Here is a 15,416-nt window from a genome sequence, read left to right on the forward strand (position 1 = left end):
GGACTCCATCACTTTTACCCGTTGTGTTAAATAATCCATCAAATTTTAGCTATGACAGCACAAAAGTTAATTTGTTAATTGCTTCACTATTGCTGGCCATGCTTCTGCTACCTGGGCCCTACGTGCCAGAATTTCCTCTCTAAACCTCCCGCATATCGTTCTTACCCCTCCTTTGATGCGTTCCTTAAAACTGCCCTTTTGGCCAATCTTTTGGTCCCCAGTTCACCTTGTTTTTTTTTATTATTCATTCTTGGGACATGGGCGTCGCTGGCTGGCCAGAATTTATTGCCCATCCCTAGTTGCCCCTCAGAAGGTGTTGGTGAGCTGCCTTCTTGAATTGTTGCAATCGATGTGGTGTGGGTTGATCCATAATACCGTTAGGGAGGAAATTCCAGGATTTTGACTCAACGACTGTGAAGTAACGATAACATATTTCCAAGTCAGGATGGTGAATGGTTTGGAGGGGAACTTGCAGGCGGTGACGTACCCATTTATCTGCTGCCCTTGTCCTTCTAGATGGAAATGTTCATGGGTTTAGAAGGCTTTGTCTAAGGATCTTTAGCGAATTGCTGCAGTGCATCTTGTAGATAGTACACACTGCTGCTACTGAGTGCTGGTGTTGGCAGGATTTAATGTTTGTAGATGTGGTGCCAAACAAGCTTTGTCCTGGATGGAATTGAGCTTCTTGAGTGTTGTTGGAACTGCACCCATCCAGACAAGTGGGGAGTATTCCATCACACTCCTAATCTGTGCCTTGTAGATGGTGGAGGGGCTCTGGGGAGTCAGGAGGTGAGTTACTCACTGCAGTATTCCTAGTCTCTGACCTGCTCTTGTAGCCACTGTGTTAATGTGGTGAGTCCCGTTGAGTTTCTGGTCAATGGTAACCCCAAGGATGTTGACAGTGGGGGATTCAGTGATGGTTACACCATTGAATGTAAAGGAGCGATTGTTGGAGTATCTCTTATTGGTGATGGTCATTGCCTGGCATTTGTGTAGCGTGAATGTTACTTGTCACTTGTCAACCCAAGCCTGGATATTGTTCAGATCTTGTTGCATTTGAAGATGGACTGCTTCAGTATCTGAGGAGTTGCGGATGGTGTTGAACATTGTGCAATCATTGACAAACATCCCCACTTCTGACCTTATGATGGAGGGAAGTTCGTTGATGAAGCAGCTGAAGATTATTGGGGCCTAGGACACTACCCGGAGGGACTCCTGCAGAGATGTCCTGGAGCTGAGATGACTGACCCCCATCATTACAACCATCTTCCTACGTACCAAGTAGACTCCAACCAACAGGGAGTTTGCCCCCTGATACCCACTGATTCCAATTTCTCTAGGGCTCCTTGACGCCAAACTCTGTCGAATGCAGCCTTGATGTCAAGGGCTGTCACTCTCACCTCACCTCTAGAATTCAGCTCTTTTGTCCATGTTTGAACCAAGGCTGTAATGAGATCAGGAGCTGAGTGACCCTGGCGAAACCCAAACTGGGTCACTGGGCGTTGTGCACCCTGGTGTCAGATTTTGGTGGGTCAATAACTCCTGCTAAGTGCTCTGCGATGTTTTATAGTAGGAAATAGTCTGAAAGTGAGAAACAGGCCCTCTCAAGAGCAAAGTTAAGAAACACTTCTGCGCACGAGGGGTGGTAGAAGATTGGAAAATCCTCCGCAAACAATACAAGATCTATTGTCCATTTTAAATCCAACACTGAAAGGTTTTATCAGCCAAACCTGAGATGTGTGCCAAAGACGGGGTGTGTGGAGTTAGGGGGCTGGTTAGCTACAATCTCATGGAGTGGCAAACAGGCTCCAAGGGGCAAACAGCTTCCTCCTGTCCCTACACAGATATAAGTTTGTGTTATCATGACACATAGGAGCAAAATTAGGCCACTCAGCCCATCGAGTCTGCACTACCATGGCTGATATTTTTCTCATCCCCATTCTCCTGTCTTTTCCCCATAACCCCTGATTCTCTTATTAATCAAGAACCTCTCTATCTCTGTCTTAAAGACACTCCATGACCCGGCTTCCTCAGCCTTCCGCAGCAAAGAGTCCCACAGATTCACCACCCTCTGGCTGAAGAAATTCCTCCTCATCTCTGTTTTAAAGGATCGTCCCTTTAGCCTGAGGTTGTGCCCTCTGGTTCTAGTTTTTCCTACTAATGGAAACGTCCTCTCCACGTCCACTCTATCCAAACCTCGCCGTATCCTGTAAGTTTCAATAAGATCCTTCTAAACCCCAACGAGTACAGACCCAGAGTCCCCAACCATTCCTCATACGACAAGCTCTTCATTCCAGGGATCATTCTTGTGAACCTCCTCTGGATCCTTTCCAACACCAGCACATCCTTCCTTAGATATGAGGCCCAAAACTGCTCACAATACCCCAAATGGGGTCTGACCAGAGCCTTATACAGCCTCAGAAGTACATCCCTGCTCTTGTATTCTAGCTCTTTCGACATCATCATCAGAAAATCAAATTACCTTGAGCTGCGCAATTCTCTCCTCCAGTTTTCTCATGGTCTCTGCGGTGAGTTTATCACGGTTTTCTGGGAGGCAGTTTTCGTTGGCCATCTGTTCGGAGAGTTTCAAGATGACCTCCTGCTTGGCGTGGTTCTTCTCCATCAGCAGCAGGACATGTTGCTTCAACTCATCGGTGAGGTTCGTCTGTAGCCGCAGCCTCAGCTCCAGCTCCTGCTTCTCCTTCTCCAGCAGGCTGACCTGCTTTTCCAGCTCCCCGATCTGCCGGACTTTGTGCCGCACCAGCTCCAGGCGGGTGGACTCATCGGCGGAGAGGTACGAGGCACAGGCTCTCTTCTCCTGCTGTGCCGCCTCGAGGGCCCTGTGCAAGAGCTTGACCAATTCCTGCCACCAACAAAATCGGCAAAGGTCAAACGGTCAATCTAACAATTCGTTTTAAAGCAAATCTTGCAATCCCACCTCAAGAAGTGTGAAAAAAATCAAAATGATCAAAGTTCTAGAGAGAGTGCAGAGAAGGTCTACCAGGATGATACACAGAGTCAGAGATTTCCAGCACGAAAACAGACCCTTCAGCCCAACTTGTCCATGCCAACCACATTTACTAAACTGAACTAGTCCCTTTTGCCCGTGTTTGGCCCATATTCCTCTAAACACAATCAAGGACCCCACGCACCCCGGACATTCTCTCTTCCACCTTCTTCCATCGGGAAAAAGATACCAAACTCTGCGGTCACGTACCAACCAACTCAAGAACGGCTTCTTCCCTGCTGCTGTCAGACTTTTGAATGGACCTACCGTGTATTAAGTTGATCTTTCTCTACACCTTAGCTATGACTGTAACACTACATTCTGCACTCTCTCCTTTCCTTCTCTATGAACGGTACGTTTTCTCTGTGTAGCGCGCAAGAAACAATACTTTTCACTGTCTGCTGATACGTGTGATAATAATAAATCAAATCAAAATCAAATGAAACCTTTCCCTATCCGTGTACCTGTCCAAATGTCTTTTAAATGTCGTAACTGTACCCACCTCTACCACCTCCTCTGGCAGCTCATCCATACACTTCAGCCTGTGTGTGAAAAAGTTGCCCCCTCAGGCCCCTTTTAAATCTTTCCTTTCACTCACACTAAAGAATTTTAATTCTGTGGAGAAATTCAGGATTTGGAAATGATTGATACTGCTGTGGGCTGGAGTTCCAATTTAACGCACACAGGCCCCTTCGGACGAATAATAGCTCAGACTAGTACCACTGCAGACCAGCTCAGATCAATACCAGTCACTACCCCAGTTCTACTGGATTTTTCTCCTGAATGAGGATCTAGAATTGATTTCCTTCCAGCAGAGAAGGCAGCTGATCATTAATCTCGGGAGTTCTCTCCCCCACTGACCCACTGCTCCCCACAGATAACAACCCCCCGAGAGAAGTAATTTCTTCTTGTCTCCATCTGAAATGGGAGACCCTTTCATTTGTAACTGTATGCCCAAGTTCTAGGTTCCCCTGTGAGGGGAAACATCCTGTCAGCACCTTGCCAAGACCCTCAGACTCTGATCTGTTTCAAATCAGTTGGAACGCCGTGGCTAACAGGAGCAGGTGATATTATAGGATTACAGAATCCCTACAGCGCAGAAGGTGGACATTCAGCCCACGTAAGTGCCTTTTCCATTCCTACCAATCTAATAAAACTGGCAAATGCTTGAATCAGAGAATCCCTACAGCGCAGAAGGAGGCAGTTTGGTCCATCAAGTTTACAACGATAACAATCCCAGCCAGGCCCTATCCCCGTAACCCCATGTATTTACCCTTGCTGGTCCCACTGACACTAATGGTCAATTTTAGCATGGCCAATCCTCCTAACCTGCTCATCTTTAGACTGCATGACCCAGGCCAGAAACTTTCCAAAACGCCTCTGGAGGGAGAGAGAGAGAGAGACAGAGGCTCTGCCTGCCTCCACCTGCTTCTAACAGTAACTCGCAGACCGCAGAATTTCCAACTCCAGGGAGAGGGGAAAACAAGAGACACTGCTTTCTGTCTGTAGTCCACACAGCATCTGTGGGGGAAAAAAAAATTCCCCACGCAGCACCTGTCAGTCATGCTCCACCCAGCAATTCCAAAAGGATCATCAAACCCCAGGACACTGCATCAGCCCAGATTAAAAATAAACATAAAGGTCCATTATATTGCTTCAGGAACAGTTAAAGGGACACTGGCTGCAGATAGAATGGTGCCAATAAAATGCTAGGAACTGCTTGAAAAAGCTACAAAGAAACATGATTAAAATATCACAGAATCTCTATAGTACAGAAGGAGGTCATTCAGCCCATCAAACCTGCACCGACAGCAATCCCACCCCATCCCTGTAACCACACATATTTATCCAGCTACTCCCCCAAAAACTAGGGGTAATTTAGCATGGCCAATCTACCTAAACAGCACATCTTTCGGACAGTGGGAGGAAACCAGAGCACCCAGAGGAAACCCAGCCAGATACGGGTAGAATGTGCAAACTCCACACAAACAGTGACCCAAGCTGGGAATCGAACCTGGGCCCCTGGCGCTGTGAGACAGCAGTGCTAACCACTGTGCCACCCACAAATATATTTCTTAAAGGCACGGTACTGTCAGATAGGAGTAAGCCCCTCATCCATCAGACTTGCTCCACCTTTCAACAATGGCCAACTCTCTACCCCAGTTTCCCTTTGCCAATCGCCACCTGTCAGTCAGTCTTGAACACACTCTGCAGTCGAGGAGCCTCCTTAGGCAGGACACATGGCAGACAGCACACTGCGCTGTTTCGTGTAGATTTAGGACTGTGAGGGTGCAGGGGATGAAAAGTGGTTTCACTTCCACCTCACTCTAGTGACATGATGCATTGGGTAGAAAGTGCTGACGTTGTGCAAATGGGGCCCTGACTTGGTATAAAACATCCAACTAAGGTAGAGATTGTGATGCGGTTGTAATATCACTGGACTAATAATCCAGAGGTCCCAGCGAGTGCTCTGGGGACACGGCAGCTGGTAGTTGGTGAAATTTAAAGTCAATTAATAAAATCTGGAATTGAACCTTACAACAATAATGATAACCGTGACAATATCATTGATAGTTGCAAAAACCCATCTGGTTCACTAATAATCTTTAAGAAAGGAAATCACAGAATTCCTACAGTGCAGGAGAAGGCCATTCGGGCCATCAAGGCTGCACCAGACTTGGATAGCTAGCTATGACTGTAACACTACATTCTACACCATGTCCTTTCCTTCTCTATGAAAGGTATGCTTTGTCTGTATAGCGTGCAAGAAACAATACTTTGCACCGTATACTAATACATGCGACAATAATGAATCAAACCAAATTAAACCTTTCCCAGCCACATACCTGTCCAAATGTATTTTATATGCTGTAACTGTACCCCACTCTCCGACAGAGCATCATACCCAGGTCCACTCCAGCTCTATATCCATTCCCATTGAACCCCATAACTATCTTGGGACATTAAGGGGCAATTTAGCATGGCCAATCACTTAGCCTGCACAACTTTGGAAACTAAGGAGCAACTTAACACAGCCAATTAACCTAGCCCACACATCATTGGACTGTCGGAGGAAACCCACACAGACACAGGGAGAACGTGCAAACTCCACACAGACAGTGGCCTGAGGCCGGAATTGAACCCGGGTCCCTGGCGCTGTGAGCTGCAGTGCTAACCACTGCGCCGCCCATAGATTTAGTTATTACGTCAGAGTGTTTCATGGGAACTTGCGGGGAGCAAACTGGCTCCACATTTTCTGTGTTCCAAAGCGACTCAATTTTAAACTTTGATTCTCGACTCTACGTAAAAGCAAGGTCTTTCTTTCAATGCTCTTAGAGAACCTGACAAACCATCCAAAGGTGATGGGAAAAGATTGCAGTGGTATGGGCAAAGGGAGGGGCAGTGGGGGGGGGGGGGGGGGGGGGGCAAAGGGAGGGGCAGTGGGGGCAAATTGAATCACTGTTCGAAGGACAAAATCTCGATGGGCCAAACAGCATCCTTCTGTACTGTACGAATCAATGATTCTATAACCTTTAGGAAATACAACTCAGATATGCTTTATTCCAACCTCAGTGACCTTGTACAAAACACTCCTACCAAGAGGCAGGTGCCTTACCCTCTGTGCATTAAGCTCATTGGTGAGCTCCGGGATGTCACTGTGTAACCTGCTGACCCTGTCGGGGGCGATCTCGTCCTTCTCCAGAGACAGTGGAGTTGAATTGTGTCGAATGGTCAGTGATTTCAAACAGCCCCCCGAAGGCTTTTGAGCTGGAGTGGTCCCTTCTTCCTGCTGTGGGTCCTTAACTGGAGAGAATAGGCAAACATGAACTCATTACATAGTGCTGTGCACACTGCGACAGCCACTTAACATTGGGAGGGCAACTCAGTACGATCACACTTCCAATGGAAGTCACACATCCAGACCTCCAGCCTGGACAAGTGGGCAAATTTAAAACCATCATCACTGAACTAAACTCCACTTCACAGGAAAATCAGGAATTTTTCACCCATCTTATTGTAGCAGGTGCCCCAATATTTTTAGAAGATGATGGGTGTCACAGTGATTAGCAGTGCTGCCTCACAGTGCCCAGGGACCCTGGTTCGATTCCAGCCTCGGGTCACTGTCCGTGCGGAGTTTGAACTACAAAGGGTTGTGAATGTAGCCCAATCCATCACGCAAACCAGCCTCCCATCCATTGACTCTGTCTACACTTCCCGCTGCCTTGGCAAAGCAGCCAGAATGATTAAGGACCCCACATACCCCAGGTATTCTGTCTTCCACGTTCTTCCGTCAGAAAAAAGATACAAAAGTCTGAGTTCACGTACCAACCGACTCAAGAACAGCTTCTTCCCTGCTGCTGTCAGACTATTGAGTGGATTTATCTTGCATTAAGTTGATTTTTCTCTACACCCTAGCTATGACTGTAACACTACATTCTGCACTCTCTTGTTTCCTTCTCTATGAACAGTATGTTTTGTCTGTATAGCACGCAAGAAACAATACTTTTGACTGTATGATAATACACGTGACAATAATAAACCAAATCAAATCACATTCTCCCCGTGTCTGCGTGGGTTTTCTCCGGGTGCTCCCGTTCCCTCCCACAGTCCAAACGTATGCAGGTTAGGTTGATTGGCCATGCTAAACTTTACCCTTTAGTGTTAGGGTGATTAACGGAGACACTATTCAAATAAGAGCAGGAGAGTTCTCCCCAGTGCCAGAATTTTACCACCCCCCCCGCCAGGGGAATCAGAGCAGGCGAGGGACGGACGATGGGAAGGTCCGCTGGCCCCCCAAGCAGGATTTTCTGGTCTCAGGTTGAGCGAGGTCGTACAACCCCGCACCCAATCCTGCAACATTCATTCCCTCAATCAACCTTTCTGGGATCTTCCTTTGCAGAAATTGCTGGCTACATGGATGGCACAGTGGCACAGTGGTTAGCACTGCTGCCTCACAGCGCCAGGGGGCTAGGTTCAATTCCAGCCTTGGGTCACTGTCTGCGTGGAAGTTGTACGTTCTCCCAGTGTCTGCGTGGGTTTTCTCCGGGTGCTCCGGTTCCCTCCAACACTCCAAAGATGTGCGAATTAGGTTGATTGGCCGTGCTAGATTGACCCTACTGACAGGGGATTAGCAAGGTAAATATGTAGGATCATGGGAATAGGGCCTGGGTGAGATTGTGGTCAGTGCAGACTGGAGGGATTCTATGATTCTATGGCTGATGATATCGCAACGAGGAACTTCCTTCAAAGCCCATTGTGTAGGGCCTGTAGCCCTGTAGAATTTTCCGCCTCAGTTATTTATCTTATTCTGAGTGTAAAACGAAACCTCAACAGTGTTTGTATTAAATAATGGTTTTTTGTAAAGCTCCTCCTTATTCCATTTTATTAGCAATTAGTGATGCCAACAGCAGCTTCAACAACAGAATTAGAAAAACGAAGAAGATCTAACTGAGAAATTAAAGGCAAGTAATTCAATTTGTAAACCATCGGCAATCGCAGGCTCTGGCAAACAAAATCTGCAGTAGGCCCATCAGAAAAGTCTGGTCCCATGGTGTTTTTGTCACAAGCCATTCCCAAAGCCAGCCTTGCCCTCAGGTCCTCAGTCATCCAACAACAGTGACTCTCAGGCAAGCTATTAATTTTTAGCCCAGGGGTTAAGTGATTATTTGCTGCCTTAATGCCATGCAAGTCTGTTTCCGAGTGAAGTGTTTTGAACTACTTCCATAGAAAACCACACGCCCATGGTGATAGGTTGTTCACGAGCTGGTATTTCCCAGATAAATTCCTTCCAAAAAGGTGTGCCATCTGCAGCCCAGCACAGATAAGCCAATGAGTCACAAAGACTTGTAATTCTTTGGCAGGAGGGGTTCAGCTAGTTTTGGAAACAGAAAGGAATTTGTTTTTGATTTTTTTTTTGTCTGGGAGTGCCCTCGCTGTGTGCGAGTGAGGCCTACCTGCTGGATCGCCACCTTTGGCCTGTGGTAGCTCCTCATGAGTGTCGTTAGGCCCCTCAAGGCATGTCCTGTTTTCCTTCTTGTTTCCGGAGAACTGAAACACTGTCTTGGAGCCAAAATTCCTGTTTTGGGGAATGGGAGAGATAAGCAACAGAGATAAGGAGATTGCAGCATATTCACTACCTAACCAACACGAGGAATTCAAAATGCAGCATGAAAATGAATCTAATCTTACAGCCCAAAGATACACAGCACAGTGGCACAGTGGTTAGCACTGCTGCCTCACTGTGCCAGGGATCTGGTTTCAATCCCGGCCTCGGGTGACGGTGCCGAGACTGTATGTTCTTCCCATGTCTGCATGGGTTTCCTCCAGGTGCTCCCGTTTCCTCCCACAGTCCAAAGATTTGGGGTTAGGTTGATTGGCCATGTTAAATTACCCCTAGTGTCAGAGGGATTAAGAGGGCAAATATGTGGGGTTACGGGGATAGGATATGGATGGGATTGGTCGGGGAGGGGGGTGCAGTCAAACATCGTGAGCTTTTGGTGAGACCAAACACCCAGAAAACCCCACCCCGAATCGGAGTTCTTTTTTTCAATTAATTCCTGGGATGTGGGTGTTTTTGGCAAGGCCAACATTTGTTGCCCACCCCTAATTGCCCTTGTCTCACTCGGCTATTTCAAAGGGCAGTGAAGAGTTGATCACATTGCTGTGGATCTGGTGTCAAATGTAGGCCAGACTGGATGTAGTAAGTCCTCGGAGGGAGAAGTCCTTTCACCAAAATCCCTTTATTTACAAGTCTGACAACAGCACACAGAATGCTTTCAATTAGCAGGTTGCACTAGGAGTCCCAGAGGAACTGACACGCCTAGTTCACTACAAGGCAAGATGCTCCCTGATTGGCTCATCAATTTGGCCCACTCTTTTTACTTATCAAACAGTTTCCAAATACAAAAATACATTATAATAATTTATTATTGTTGATATTTTGAAAATGTAAAGATAACTTGCTTGATAGAGCAGACGCAGCACGGTTTCGTTAAGGGGAAGTCGTGTCTGACAAATTTACTGGAGTTCTATGAGGATGTGTCTAGGGCGGTGGATAGAGGAGAGCCGGTGGATGTGGTCTTTCTTGATTTTCAGAAGGCGTTTGACAAGGTACCTCACAAGAGGTTATTGCAGAAGGTAAGGGGGCATGGAGTTGGGGGTAGGGTGTTAGCGTGGATAGAGGATTGGCTGTCAAATCCTATTCCCTCTTGAAAGCTAAACTCCTGAGCAGCGCAATCCAAACCTTAACCACTCGCTGCGTGTCTCCATTTACCTTAAATCTGTATCCTCCCATTCTCAATCCTTCCACCAGTGGGAACAGTTTTTATTCCATCGGGACCCTCCCTTTGTGATTTTGAACACCAGTATCAAATCTCCTCCCAATCTTCATCACTTCATGGAAAACAATCATAGAATCATAAAATCCCTACAATGCAGAAGGAGGCCATTCAGCCTATCAAGTCTGCACCGACCACAATCCCAATCAGCCACTGTCCCCACAGCCCCATGTATTTACCCTGCTAGTGCCCCTGACACTAAGTGACAATTTAGCGTGGCCAATCCATCTAACCCGCACATCTTTGGACTGTGGGAAGAAACCGGAGCATCCGGAGGAAACCCACACAGACACGGGGAGAATGTGCAAACACCACACAGACAGTGATCCAAACCGGCAACCAAACCTGGTTCCCTGGCACTGCGAGGCAGCAGTGCGAACCGCTGGGTCACCGTGTCACTCATTTCTCCAATCTATCTTTGGTGACTTAGGGCGGCATAGTAGCACAGTGGTTAGCACTGCTGCTTCACAGCTCCAGGGACCTGGGTTCGATTCCCGGCTTGGGTCACTGACCGCACATTCTCCTCGTGTCTGCGTGGGTTTCCTCCGGGTGCTCCGGTTTCCTCTCACAGTCCAAAGATGTGCGGGTTAGGTTGATTGGCCATGCTAAATTGCCCTTTAATGTCCTGAGATGCGTAGGTTAGAGGGATTAGTGGGTAAATATGCAGGGATATAGGGTAGGGCCTGGGTGGGATTGTGGTTGGTGCAGACTCGATGGGCTGAATGGCCTCTTTCTGTACTGTAGGGTTTCAATAACTTCTCACTCCTGTAGCCAATTCTCTTTGCGACCGAATTTGCTTCCGCCGTCCTTTCAAGGCAGTGTGTTCCAGGTCACTACAACTCACTGTGACCCCTTCTCATCTCCCCCCCCCACTACCCCCTCCTCTCTCCACACCCCCCCCATCCACACGCTGTGGAAAGTAACGTAACGGCAAATACTTACTGGAGTTCTGTTCCCAGGTGCTTGAGGGAGATGTTAGACAGGGTAGTTGGTTGCAGCATGGCGGGTAGAGAAGCAGCCTCCACTCCCACGTGACCAGTGGGCGTTTTCACAGGATCCAAGAACTCGCCCGTCTGCTCTGGGGAAAGCGAGAATGTTTTGTTGCCCTCGTTAACAGAAGAAGTGACTGTCGGCAGCGTTGACCACGCCCAGCACCCAAAACCCCAGGGCCTGACTGCCATCTTTCAAACCAAATCTTGCACAATATTCCATAACCCAAATCGCACGAAAGGCAGGAATTTTGCAGTCAACGACTCGATAATCTTAAAATCAACGTGTAGCTCGTGATCAGCCAACTTTTGTTGATGCACGCTGGCAAGGAACAATATCATGGAGGATTATAGAGACCATTCTGCCCAACCAACCCATACTAGTATTTATGTTCCACTCACATCTTGACTTGGGAATATACCAACTGTTCCTTCATTGCCACTGGGTCAAAATCCTGGAACTCCCTCCCTATCAGCACTGGAGGTGTATTTACACCACGGGGACTGCAGCGGTCCAAGAAGGCAGCTCACCACCACCTTCTCAAGGGCAATAAATGCTGGGGTGGTCACTTGCCCTGGATGAATAAAGTAAAATTATGGTAAATCTCACCAGCGTTTGACGTCTGTCCTTGGCGCCTGAATTAGAACCACAGAATCCCTACAGTACAGGAGGAGGCCATTCAGCCCATCAAATTGGCGCTGACCGCAATCCCATCCAGGGCCCTTTTCCCGGAACCCTAATTTACCCTGCTAATCCCCCTGACACTAAGGGGCAATTTAGCATGGCCAATCAACACAACCCTCACATTTTTGCAGTGTGGGAGGAAACCAGAGCACCTGGAGGAAACCCACGCAGACACGGGGAGAATGTGCAAACTCTGCACAGACCCGAGGCCAGAATCGAACCCGGATCCCTGGCGCCGTGAGGCAGCAGTGATAACCACTGTGCCGCCCTAATTGGCCACTGTACTCCCACTACAGCTAAAAATATTCGGCATTTCTTGCTTGTTTTTGTACTCTAAGCTTTTGTTGATACAGCGCAAGATCCTGTACACATTTCTTTTGAAAGGAAGCCATGTAATTAGGCAGAGCAGAAAACAGCAATTGTCTTATCATAACTATTCTTTCAGGACTAAAAAAAGGCAATTTTACATTCCTGGTAATACACAGATCTCCGATGGTTTGTCCTGCCTATCTTGCACTTCCTCATGGTTTCTGAAGGATAGCTGGATTGAAGCAACTTCTTGCTGCAACTGTACAGGGTACTGGTGAGGCCACAGCTGGAGTACTGCGTGCAGTTTTGGTCGCCGCACTTGTGGAAGGATATATTGGCCTTGGAGGGAATGCAGAGGAGGTTCACTAGGCTGATACCGGAGATGAGGGGGGTTGGCCTATGAAGAGAGACAAAGTAGACTGGGTCTGTACTCGTTGGAGTTTAGAAGGCTGAGGGGGGATCTTATAGAGACGTATAAGATAATGAAGGGGATGGATAGGGTAGAGGTAGAGAGATTCTTCTCACTTAGGAAGGATAGCAGGACTAGAGGGCACAGCCTCAAGATAAGGGGGGGGGGGCGCAGTTTAGATCAGAGTTGAGGAGGAACTTCTTCACTCAAAGGGTGGTGAATCCCTGGAATTCTCTGCCCGTTGAAGTGGTGGAGGCTACCTCGCTGAATATATTTAAGTCACGGGTAGATAGGTTTTTGACAGACAAGGGAATTAAGGGTTATGGGGAGAAAGCGGGAAAGTGGAACTGTTCCACTTCAGATCAGCCATGATCTTACTGAATGGCGAGGCAGGCTCAAAGGGCTAGATGGCCTACTCCTGCTCCTATTTCTTACATTATGTTCTTAAGCAGTACAGATATATTTCCAAAACACTTTGACGCTTGATGAAAGACAAATAGGATTTCAAGTGCTTGTCTCAAACAGAGTTAGAGCTGCCAATCAAATACATACTTAGAGGCACAAAGACTTCACAATTCCAAAGACGTCAAACTCAAGTGCAGAAGGAGGCCATTCAGCCCATCGAGGCTGCGCCAACCACAATCTACCCAGGCCCTATCTCCATAATGCCATGCATTTATCAGAGCTAGTCCCCCTGACACAAAAGAGGCAATGGCCAATCTACCTAACCCACACATCTTTGGACTGTGGGAGGAAACCGGAGCACCCAGAGGAAACCCACACAGACACAGGGAGGACTCCGCACAGACAGTGACCCGAGGCCAGAATCAACCCTGGGTCCCTGGCGCTGAGAGGCAGCAGTGCTAACCACTGTGCCACCCATTGGGTTTCTTAACCCAATGAGAATTCCTTTTAACTGTGTATTGTGGGTAGCAGCACAAGTCTCATCCATGATGGAGATGTTGTCTAATTCGTTCGTCCAGGCACTGTGCTGTGCATAACTAGGATTGATTATACTACGGAATGTGATGATGTTACTATTCTCCACTCTCTGCTTTCCTGCTGGAGAAATAATTCTGCTTTTATTGGGAGACAGTGCTGTAGTCCGTAGAGTCTCTGTTTAGACTCTGGACTGTTTGTGTTGTGAGCTATTTAAAAAGAGACTGCTGAGTAAAATGGACTTTGTTTGCTGTAAGGTAGGGCACAGTGATTAGCACTGCTGCCTCACAGCGCCAGGGACCCGGGTTTGATTCCTGGCTTGGGTCACCATCCGTGCGGAGTTTGCATTTCCTTGTGCATGAGTCGCAAAAACCCAGCTTGCAGGTGCAGCAGGTGGTCAGGAAGGCGAATGGGATGCTGGCCTTCATAGAGAGGGGGATTGAATATAAAAGTAGGGAGGTCTTGCTGCAGCTGTATAGGGCATTGGTGAGGCCGCAGCTGGAGTACTGTGTGCAGTTTTGGGCACCGCACCTGCGCAAAGATATTTTGGCCTTGGAGGGAGTGCAGAGGAGGTTTACTAGGCTGATACCGGAGTTGAGGGGGTTGAGCTATGAGGAGAGGCTGAATAAACTAGGCTTGTACTCGTTAGAGTTTAGAAGAATGAGGGGAGATCTCATTGAGACGTATAAGATGATGAATGGGATGGATAGGATAGAGGTGGAGAGACTCTTCCCGCTCAGAAAGGACAGTAGGACTAGGGGGCACAGCCTCAAGATAAAGGGGGGGCGGTTTAGAACGGAGTTGAGGAGGAACTTCTTCACTCAAAGGGTGGTGAATCTCTGGAATTCTCTGCCCGTTGAAGTGGTGGAGGCTGCCTCGCTAAATATTTTTAAGACGCGGGTTGATGGGTTTCTGATAAGAGAGGGGATTAAGGGTTATGGGGAGACGGCGGGAAAGTGGAACTGAGCCACAACAGATCAGCCATGATCTTATTGAATGGCGGGGCAGGCTCGAAGGGCTAGATGGCCTACTCCTGCTCCTATTTCTTATGTTCTTATGTTCTTATGTCTGCATGGGTTTCCCGTGGGTGCTCCAGTTTCCTCCCACAGTCCAAAAGACTGTGGCATTGGCCACGCTAAATTCTCCCCCTTTGTACCCAAACAGGCGGGGCAGAGTGTGGCGACTAGGGGGTTTTCACAGTAACTGCATTGCAGTGTTAATGTAAGCCTACTTGTGACTAATAAACCGTTTGCTGTGAGTTTTGTTCCAGGTCCCGCCCCCACCTCCAGCTCACTGACTGACAGAATGCAACTCATTGGGCAATAGTGATGTCAATACTAGGGTAGAGGTAGAGAGATTCTTCCCACTTAGAAAGGACAGCAGGACTAGAGGGCACAGCCTCAAGATAAGGGGGGGGGGGGAGCAGTTTAGATCAGAGTTGAGGAGGAACTTCTTCACTCAAAGGGTGGTGAATCTCTGGAATTCTCTGCCCATTGAAGTGGTGGAGGCTACCTCGCTAAATATATTTAAGTCACGGGTAGATAGGTTTCTGATAGACAGGGGAATTAAGGGTTATGGGGAGAAAGTGGGAAAGTGGAACTGATCCACTTCAGATCAGCCATGATCTTATTGAATGGCGGGGCAGGCTTGAAGGGCTAGATGGCCTACTCCTGCTCCTATTTCTTACGTTCTTAATACTCAGTGTGTTCACTCAATTGTTGTTGAGACACGATGTAAAGAC

At 47.8% G+C, this 15,416-nt stretch overlaps 1 protein-coding gene across 1 annotated transcript in view; it reads right to left on the reverse strand.

Annotated features, from left to right (window-relative positions):
• Positions 1–15,416, reverse strand: part of tbc1d2 (TBC1 domain family, member 2) — a 55,873-nt gene that overhangs the window by 22,992 nt on the left and 17,465 nt on the right. The window contains exons 3-6 of the mRNA XM_080188393.1: positions 11,287–11,422; positions 8,962–9,083; positions 6,624–6,811; positions 2,483–2,863 (exon numbers count right to left, since the gene is read on the reverse strand). Of these exons, the coding sequence (XP_080044519.1) occupies positions 2,483–2,863; positions 6,624–6,811; positions 8,962–9,083; positions 11,287–11,422 (827 nt within the window). The remainder of the gene's footprint in view (positions 1–2,482; positions 2,864–6,623; positions 6,812–8,961; positions 9,084–11,286; positions 11,423–15,416) is intronic.

Source organism: Carcharhinus amblyrhynchos, chromosome 5 (assembly GCF_965287045.1).
Source record: "Carcharhinus amblyrhynchos chromosome 5, sCarAmb.v2.hapA, whole genome shotgun sequence".
NCBI lineage: Eukaryota > Metazoa > Chordata > Chondrichthyes > Carcharhiniformes > Carcharhinidae > Carcharhinus > Carcharhinus amblyrhynchos.